The 9,005-nt window shown below is 54.6% G+C and overlaps 1 protein-coding gene across 5 annotated transcripts; it reads right to left on the bottom strand.

Moving 5' to 3' along the window:
• Positions 1 to 2,878: 2,878 nt before the first annotated feature.
• ZMYND15 (zinc finger MYND-type containing 15) lies at positions 2,879 to 8,764 on the bottom strand. 5 transcript variants are annotated; one of them, XM_049860461.1, is made up of 14 exons: positions 8,504 to 8,764; positions 7,455 to 8,049; positions 6,792 to 7,026; positions 6,558 to 6,713; positions 6,143 to 6,303; positions 5,454 to 5,606; positions 5,042 to 5,122; positions 4,774 to 4,899; positions 4,566 to 4,654; positions 4,375 to 4,473; positions 4,066 to 4,219; positions 3,920 to 3,978; positions 3,483 to 3,643; positions 2,890 to 3,148 (listed from the first exon to the last, which is right to left on the bottom strand). In XM_049860461.1, the coding sequence occupies exons 1-14, from the start codon at positions 8,762 to 8,764 to the stop codon at positions 2,977 to 2,979; spliced, it is 2,502 nt and encodes an 833-aa protein (XP_049716418.1). In that variant the 3' UTR covers positions 2,890 to 2,976. The 5 variants fall into 5 exon arrangements, with proteins under 5 accessions (XP_049716420.1, XP_049716418.1, XP_049716419.1 ...); XM_049860462.1 differs by having other exon boundaries at positions 4,774 to 4,890; XM_049860463.1 differs by lacking the exon at positions 3,920 to 3,978 and having other exon boundaries at positions 2,879 to 3,148.
• Between the last annotated feature and the right edge of the window lie 241 nt (positions 8,765 to 9,005).

Here is a 9,005-nt window from a genome sequence, read left to right as displayed (position 1 = left end):
CTTTTATGGTTATGGGGGTGAGGCTGAGAGGAAAAGGGAGGAGGGTGGAAAGGATGGGGGAGAAAGGCAATTTGATAAACAGTTTTTGAGATTCTACCATGTTCCAGGAGTTCCTGGGTGGTGCAAACTGTTAGCCCGCTTGCTGCTAACTGAAAATTTGGATATTTGAGTTCACCCAGAGGCACCTCAGAAGAAAGGCCTGGCAATCTACTTCTGAAAAATCAGCCATTGAAAACCCTGTGGAACACAGTTCTGCTCTGACACACATGGGGTGGCCATGAGTTGGGGTTGATTTCACTGGCAACTGGTTTTTACCATGTGCCAAGCCAGGGGGTGATGTAGTACCATCCTTGCTGAGTTTACAGTTGGAAGGCTAGACAAGAGATTACGAGTGTGATAAAAGTCACCAAAGAGGACACACAAGGTACTCTGAGGGTCTAACTGGGGGGTCTAAGTTAGGGAAGGCTTCTGTCTCTAAGGAAGTGACGTTTAGGCTGAGACCTGTAGGAATCAGCTGAGCAAGTTCTATGATGATTGTGGCAGCTTTATTTAGAGGTGTCTAGCTGGAGGGTGGAGAGGGGGTGGAAGTGGCATGAGATCAGCCTGCAGAAGTTGGCAGGGACCATATCGAAAGGGCTTTGTCATCTAGGTCTACCAGTTTACAGGAAATGAAGAAGACAGGTGAACAGATTCAACAGCACTGGGAGGAAGTGATCAGCCAAATTCCGAATGAGGCACATTCTACAGGACAAATGATTCCATTTCTTATCGAGTCAGTGGCATGAAAATAAAAAAGAAATAAAAGGAAAGAGGGACAGTTAAGAGAATTAAAGAGACTTCAGAGACAGAATAACCAAAAGCAATGAGTGGGTCTTATTTATTTCTTAATTGGAACAAGCCACTTTTTGAGATATCTCATCTTTGAGATAACTGAAAAAATCTGAATTTGAACTGGGTGTTATAAGGTATTAAGGAATTATTGTTAATTTTATTGGGTGTGATGATGGCATGGTGGTCACATTAAAAAATCCTTGTTTGTATAAGTGCTTATTGGTGAGATGACTGATATCTGGGACGTGTTTTTAAATACTCTGGGAAAAAAGCGGGAGGGGGGATAATAAAATGGGCACAATGTTGATAACTGTTGAAGCTGGGTGATGGGTGTATGGAGATTTATTATGTTAAGTCTCTGGACTTTTGTAGATATTTGGAAATTTAGATAATAAAATGTTTATAATAAAAGGGAATGACAAATGCCATACTTAAAAGCCATACTAAGGAGTCTGAACTAGATTTAAAAAAAAATTTTATTTTGAAATAATTTTAGATTTACAGATGTTACCAAGATAGTTGAGTACTCCCATACACTCTCCACGAACCTTCTGCTAACGCTACAGCTTATAGAACCATTGTATGTTTTTCAGAACTAAGAAATGAGCATTGCTACAATATGATTAGCTGCACTACAGACTTTATTTGGATTTCTCTAGTTTTTCTGTTCCAGGATCGAATCCAGGGCAACATATCATATTCCATTGTCATGTCTCCATAATCCCTTCCATTCTGTGACAGTTTCTTGGTCTTTTCCTTTGTCTTTCACGACTTTGACACTATTGAAGAATAGTAGTCAGGTATTTTGTAGACTGTCCCATAATTTGGAGTTGTCTGGTGCTTTCTTGTGGTTAGACTTGGAGGAAGAATACCACAGAGGTGATGTGGCCTTCTCATCCCATCATGTCAGGGGGCACATGATGTCAGCATGACTTGTTATTTATTATTAACCTTGGTCACTTGGTTAAGGTGGTGTTTGCTAGGTTTCTCCACTATTTTTTTCCTTTCTATACGCTATCCAGTAAACCCAGCTCACACTCAAGACAACTTCAAGATCTGAAGAAACTCACTGAAGGGATTTAAGCAGTAATGTGCTTCAACGCATTAAGGAGTAATGTGTTCAAATGTCAGTTTTAGAAGGAATACTCTGGCTGCAATGCAGTTTGCAGTGGGACTGGAAATAAGCTGATAGGTTTAAGTGATTTTACGTCACGACTCAGCAGGAGTGACTTGTTACTGGATATTAGGGATGAGAGCCAGTGGAGTCAAGGATGGCTGCCAAGTTTCTAACGTGCACAACTGGTGTCTGGGGCCTTTCACTGAAGCTAAATCAAAGGGTCTGTGTGCCAGACATTCCTGCCACCTTAGTCAGAAGCCATTTTGTGTTTCTATCCTTGGGGTGGGTCCCTGAGGGTTATTGGGGCTGGAAAACGGCTTATCGACATAAAAATTAAGGGAGGTTTGGACCGACCAAGGAGGGTCGGAGTCTCAAGCAAAAGAGAGGACAGCGTCAGAGGGACTGCAAGGGGCTTAGAGAAAGTAAAGCCAGTTGCTGTCGAGTGGATGCCGACTCATGGCGACCCCATGTATGTCATAGTAGAACTAGGTTCCACAGGGTTTTCAATGGCTGATTTGGGGGAAGTAGATTGCCAGGCCTTTCTTCTGAGGTGCCTCGCTAACCGTTTACACCGTCCCGGGACTCAGGAGGAAAGTAAATCGTTCCTAAATCCTTATCTCCCTCTTCATCACTTTCCAGTTTAATGATCCAGTTTTGAGCATATGATCAAAAGGGATCTCTGAGTGGCGCAAACGGCTAAGCGTTTGGCTTTTACAGGCTAGACTATTAACCGAAAGGCTGGCAGTTGGAACCGACCCAGAGCCGCTTCAGAAAACAGGCCTGGTGATCTGCCTCCAAAGGTCACACCCTTGAAAACTCTATGGAGCAGTTCTACTCTGCACAATCGACTCCACGGCACCTGGCAACAACAAAAATCAAAAAAGATCAATGACTCAGAGATTTCAAACAAGTAATTTTATTTACCTTTTCGTGTTCCACCAACCAGCCCTCCCCCGCCGCCTAGCACTTTTCCACTTTTCCTATCTAACGTTGTCGGCGGAGCGGGTGGCCTGCTACTCTCTCAGCGCTCATCTCCGCCGGCGGGGCCCCCGTCCGGGCTTCTTCTCTCCTCGGCGTCTTCTGGCGGGGGCTGGAGGAGCCGCAGGAATCGGGGCCGGGGGCGCGGGGCCGGGCGCCGCGCGGGCCCCACTGCCTTGCACGGCCTTGTAGACCAGATGAAAGACGAAGGCGTTGCAGTACCTGAGGGCGGCGCGTGGGCGCGGTCAGGGACGAGGCTTGTGGGGCCCTGCGTCCCAGGCTGGACGTGGGGCTAGGCTAGCTGGCGGGTAGCAGGGTCCTTTTTGGGAGTGGGGCGAGGAGTCGCAAGATTCTGTCGCTGGATCTAAAGATGCATGTGTTGGAGAGTTGTGGGGACCAGAGTGGGTGGTGGCAAGTCGTGGTGGCAGAGAAGTTGGGTGGTGTGGATGGGGCGGGGAGGGTCCCAAGAGCAGAGAGGATAGAGTGGGCCTTTTAGGATGCGGAGGAAGCAAAGTTAAGGCTCAGAAAGGAAGGAGGGAGGGTCGCGGGCCCTCACCAGGGCATGCAGTTGTCCGCCGCCCTGAGGCGAAAAGGGGAGCGGAAAGGGTTGGGCTGTGGAGGGCTGGTGCCCCCTCCTGTGGCCACTGCCATGGTCTGGTCGTCCATCACACAGCCGTACTCGCTGCTCTCGGTGAAGAAGGCTGGCACGCGGAGGGACTGCGGGTGGGGCAGGGCCTCAGAGACGCTCTCCGAGGCTCCTCCCCCAGGTACCTCTCCCGCAACCAGGGTGGCTAATAGAGCTGGAAACTGAGGACCCAGAACACACCAGGATGGGGGAGGGGCACAAGACAGACACAGAGGGACAAGAGGACCCAAACGCACCCCCCAAGTCTGTGGAGCAGATGATGGGCAAGAGGAGAGAGTCCAGGGACTCAGGAAGATGAGAGCCTGGGCAGGAGGTGACAGGAGTTCCCCTTAGTCCCCATCCCCCACCTGTAACCGGGGCAGAGAGCTCAGCCACGTGTCCTTGAGACCAAAGCCAGAGTTAAACCCTGCAGGAGGACAGCAGGGAGAGGCTGGCTCCCACGGTAGGCTTCTCCCCCAGCTTCCCCACCTACCCCTGGGCCCTAGGCTCTCACCGATAACCAGGTCAGGCTTGGGCCCCTGAAGCAGGTGGTAGGGCCGTGCTGACACCTTGATCTGCAGGTCCCTGCGGCCTCCCTTCTCCTTAGTCCCAGAGCTGAGCCGTGCTGATACTCCAGAAGCAGGGCGGACAGACACCTCGGGACCATCCTGGAGGGCCAGGAGGGAGGTGGGGAAGCCACTGGCAGTCAGGTTGCTGGAGGGTGCATCAGGCAAGACAGGAATGGGGAGAGGAAAGGAGGGGCCTAGTCAAAAGGACAGTAGAGAGATCAGGACTGAAAAGTGGGGCTCCCCTCAGCTCTCACCCTCTGCAGAGTAAAATGCTGCTGGTCACTCTCAGGGGGCAGGTCATCACCCACAAATTGCAGTTCCAGAGCCACATGGGGAAGCAGGACTAAAAGCTCCTGAAGGACAGAGAGGAGGACAGACCTGGGCTCTACCCTACGTCTACCTTCCCATACCCAAATGCCCAACCTCAAGGCCTGGTGGGACATACCCAAAACACCATGACAAGATCAAACTCCTTCCCAGCCTCCACCACATGGATCTTCAGAGACTGTTTATTCTGGATGTTGAGCTCAGGGACTGGGTGAGAAGCCAACTTTTTAAGGATATGGTCTCCCTCCCTTCTGCCTCCTGCCTACTGCCAGCTCCCCGTGCCCCCGCTCCATGCACCCCCCCCCCGCCGGCCTTGCTCTCCTTACATGACTGGGGCACCAGGTGGGTGATGACGTAGTACACAGTCAGTGGGTAGGTGAGAAGCACAGCCATGGGGGAGTCCAAGCTGAGGCCCCGCCACGTGTAGTAATCCTGCCATGAGCCTGGGGAGACTGGGTTACAGGGGGACCTGGCGCCAGGCCCAGACCCCAACTGCTCAGACTAATAATGGCCCCCTTTTTCTTAGGGACCTAGGCTTCTGGCCCCCCAGCCCCTGTCCCTGCCCCTAGCTCCCTCAGGGCCCCTCCAACTCACCAAAGAGACTCCTGGGTGGATCTGGGGGCACAGGAGGCATCAAGGTAGGCCCATCCCCCTGGAGAAGCTGGTAAGGATCCCCTGAGAGAATGAAAGGAAGAGGGGGGTATGGTGTCAGTGAGCCCCCCACCTGGCCCATCCACCTCTTCCTTCCAAAGAGCCGTGTCCCCTGTGAGATGGCCTGGAGCTGCAGCAAGTGGAATGGGGGCTTGCCTGGGGAAGAGGATTCTGGATGGGGTAGGCAGGAGCAACTTCTTCCAGGGTTGGGGAAAGGCCTGTAATGGCCTTGGAAGGTGGTGGAGGGAAGGGGATTGGTATGAGTGTGGAGGGGTTATCTAGGACCTGGACAACTTCCCTCTAGGCTGAGGGGCCATGGGCTGAGGGGCCATGCGTGAAGAGAGGCCCCACGCACCGCTGAGAAGAAGGCTGAGGGATGGAGTGTGGCCCCTGGGGCGTCTGGGCATTCCGGGGCCTGGAATCAGCATGCTGAGCTGGGTCCAGTAGCCACGAGTGAGGCCCCGAGAGGCCAGGAAGGCCTCCTTGTTAAAAGTTTCACTGGTCACCTCTGGAGAAGGAGGAGGGAGGGGTTGAAGACCTGGTGGCTAGGACCCCAGGCTTTAGCTCTCCTCAGCCTCCCCTGAGGACCCCGGGTCTGAGTCTGGCTCTCATTAGGCAGGGAACTACAGTGGACCAGGCACTGAGCCCATGTTATCCTTATAACAATTCCTAGGGTTTTAACATTTCTTTGTATCCCTGTTTTGCAGATGAGGAAGTGGAGGCTTAGAGAAAGAAAGTGATTTGTGTAAGGTCACAGCACCAGTGATGGAGCTGGGAAGGGAGCAAGTGTTTGAATCCCTATCCTGGGGTCCCCTAAGCTCTCAGGAACCCTGGCACTCAGTCCTCAGCTCCAGAGACCCTGTCTCCAGCCCCAGGGATCTAGCCCCCAGCCCCATACACAGCACCAGGTCCTTATTCCAGGGATCTAGACCCCAGCCCCCAGGACATAGCCTTCAATACCAGGACTCTGTTCCCTTTCCTAGGTACTCAGGTCTCAGTCCCACAGACCTGGTCCCCCGCCCCATCCTGACTTCCGGATGGTACCTGCAGTGTAGGTAAAAGGCAGAGTTGCCAGCTCTCCCGCCCGCTCCATGAAGGCTGCAAGCTTTGGGCACCAGAATCGGTGGCTCACATCATCTGGGCATCGCCGCCAGTCGGCCAGGAGACAAGCCTCTCCACAGTACAAGACAGCGCTACACTGGGGGCTGGGAGACATGCGGTGGCTGGCACCTAGTGCTACACTGTAGGGCCTTTGTTATCCCTCTGCCCTGAAGCTGCCCATATGGCAGTTGGTCTGTCCGTATACTGTCTGTAACAGCTTGTTTGTTGTATTTTTGTCCCTGTTTCATCCCCCTACTCTTCTCTCTGTCTGCCTGCTGAGCCCCCCACCAGTCTGCTTTCTGTTTGCCTGACTATTGGGGTCCTCTTCCCTCTCATTCCATTTTTGCTGGCTGCTCACCAGGGTGTCAGCTTCACTTCAAAGCTGTGCTTGTGACAAACATGGCAGGTTCGAGCCCGAAGGGAGGCAAAAGTAAAGCCTGGCCGGGGACCCCATGTCCGCATTGGGGTTTTGGCTAACTTCACTCCCAACCTTGCGACCAGGCTCTCCAGCTCTCTGGATGGGGACAGAGATGATGTCAGGCTGGGGCTCAGGAGTCCAGGCCTCCCACCCTCAGATGTCAGATTTCTATACCGGTGTAGCCGGGCATCTCCCACAGTAAGCTGTCGAGGCTTTCGGGGGTCCCCGGATCCCATGGGGCAGGCCATGCTGTGGCACAGGAGAGCGTATGCCCGAGGAGCCAGGTTCTCCGTTCCTGAGTTCCGGTCTGCACTCCCCTGAGCTCTATCCATTAGTAGGTCAATGCCCAAGATGGTGCCATGTTCATCTGTCACCAGTAAGAGGCAGGAAAGGTGCAGGGGGGCAGCCTCTGGAGAAAGAGGGAAAAGGCAGCAGGGCAAAGATGGTCAGGGTCAGAGTTCCAAACTGAAATGCCTACAGGGGCTAGTTAAGTAACCTATGTGAGTAAAGGGACGAGGTGGAGAGGGCAGGCCCCATGGAGAAGCGGTAGCTGCTATGTAGTGCCTGCATTTGCTGCCTCGTAGAAATGTAGGCCTGCTGTCAGAATTTTACATTTCTCTTGAAAAAGTATAAATCCAGATTTCTGAATTTTTATTCTTTCAATGTTTAAATGTTGGCTCAAATTAAAAAAAACAAAAACACCGTGGGTCAATGAAAACTTCTCCTGAAGGGCATCAGTTTGTGACCCCTGGCTGGGTTCTGGAGGGTAGGAGAGGGCTCTGGAAGAGGGAGCCTGGCTGGGCAGGAGGTAGGGCAGGGCGAGCCCTGAGTTCTTACCACTTCTCTGTCCCTTCCTCTTCTCGGGTCCCGTTTCATCCTCTGCCCTGTTCTCTCCGCAACCATCCTCACCACCTCCTGCCTCCTGCTCAGCCTCCTCTGGCTCCCCTGGAGGGTTTGCTTCCTGGGGGGACTCCCTGCTGGTAGTGGCTGGCTCCCCAGCCTCCTCTGGTTCCACCTTCTCTGAGCCTGCACCCTCATCCTCTCCTTTCTCCTCCTCCTCATTTTCCTCCTCCTCCTCCCCTTCCTCCAGGCTGACAAAGCTGACATATGGGCTGAGGTCTCGAAGATGAAGTGGGGGCTCCTCTCCTAGGAGCCGGGCAGCCCCCAGGCCTGACCCAGGACCTGGCTCTGCCCCTTGCCCCAGGCTGATACCCACACTACGGTTGGGCAAGACATGGAGCACCCAAAGGGCAGGGTCCTGGGGCAGTCTTCTGATCTGAGCCTCCAGCTGCCGCCCCCGACCCTCAAGGCTGGCCCCCACAGCCCCTCGCTCTGCCACAAACTTGCGGAACCAGCCGAAGAGGAGGGCAGTGAAATCAAGGAACTCATCCCGGTATCCAGACACAAACTCCATGTCTTCGGGGCACAGGGCCTGGACCCAGACGGAGCAGAGGAAGGGGGATATATGGTGAGGGAGGGGGTGGTGGGAAGAGAGTTTGGGGCTTGGTCACGAACGGGGGAAGGGCTGGGTTTGAGAGTCGCTTGGGGAGCCATCTGCGGGTGAGGGCTAGGAGCTGAGAATAGGGTTTTCAGGGCTGAGGATGGGAGTTCAGGTACCAGAATAGGGGTGAAGCTTGAAAGTGGGAGATTATGGTTGAGGATGAGCACTCAGGGTTCAAAATTTTGGGGCTCAAAATTCGAGGACTCGAATCCTCAAAAGTAGGGTTTGAATTGAGGGTGGAGATGAGGATGGCTAATCCTACCGGGGAGGGTCTGCCTGACTGTCTGTAGGGTATGGGAGGAGGGAATGGGGCAGGACATCCCCTCGGTTTGACGCTGAGCCCTGGTAGAGCTAGCCCCTCCCCGCCGCCCCACTGCTCCGGTACCTGCAGCCGCCACCACTTTCGAAGGTAAATACCACGGGGGGCAGCCGTGACGTAGGGCCCCCGCGCCCCCAGCCCGCTCCGCGGTGGCCACGCCCCTGGGCGGTGGCGTCCGCGGGTCCAGGCCCGAGCGGTGAGTGCGTGGGAGGGAGGCTGGCCTCGGCCTCTGCCCCGTGCCATGTGACTGCGCTGCGTCCCGCGGCGCCCGCAGCCCGGCGGGGAAGTGAAGGCGGCTGGAGGAGGCTGGGACGGGTCGCTCTCCATCGCCCAGCTTCCGCGGACCGGCCTGGGGCGCGCGCGGGCAGCAGGACCCCCTAACCGAATCGGCCCGGCGGGCCCCTGCCAGCCTGCCCCACCTCGTCCTGCCGCCTGTTTCCTTTCGGTTTATTCCGACATTCCTGGCCGCCCCCAGGTGAAGGCCCCCGGGCGGCGCTGGGCCACGGGACGGGGCGCTCCGCCCCCGGGGTTTCCCCACCGCGAGGCCGGCGGGCTTGGAGGGACAGAG

Source organism: Elephas maximus, chromosome 19 (genome assembly GCF_024166365.1).
Source record: "Elephas maximus indicus isolate mEleMax1 chromosome 19, mEleMax1 primary haplotype, whole genome shotgun sequence".
Lineage (NCBI taxonomy): Eukaryota > Metazoa > Chordata > Mammalia > Proboscidea > Elephantidae > Elephas > Elephas maximus.
Note: the sequence above shows the minus strand (reverse complement) of the source record. Positions and strands in the feature narration are given on the sequence as shown.

Excerpts from the sequence above, each read along its gene's own strand:
- ZMYND15 (XM_049860461.1), bottom strand. The coding sequence starts at position 8,764 with ATGGAGAGCGACCCGTCCCAGCCTCCTCCAGCCGCCTTCACTTCCCCG. Across the intron at positions 8,050-8,503 it reads GAAAGTGGTGGCGGCTGCAG|GCCCTGTGCCCCGAAGACAT; the intron begins GTACCGGAGCAG and ends GTCTGGGTCCAG. Across the intron at positions 5,607-6,142 it reads GCCTTTTACCTACACTGCAG|AGGTGACCAGTGAAACTTTT; the intron begins GTACCATCCGGA and ends CTCCTTCTCCAG.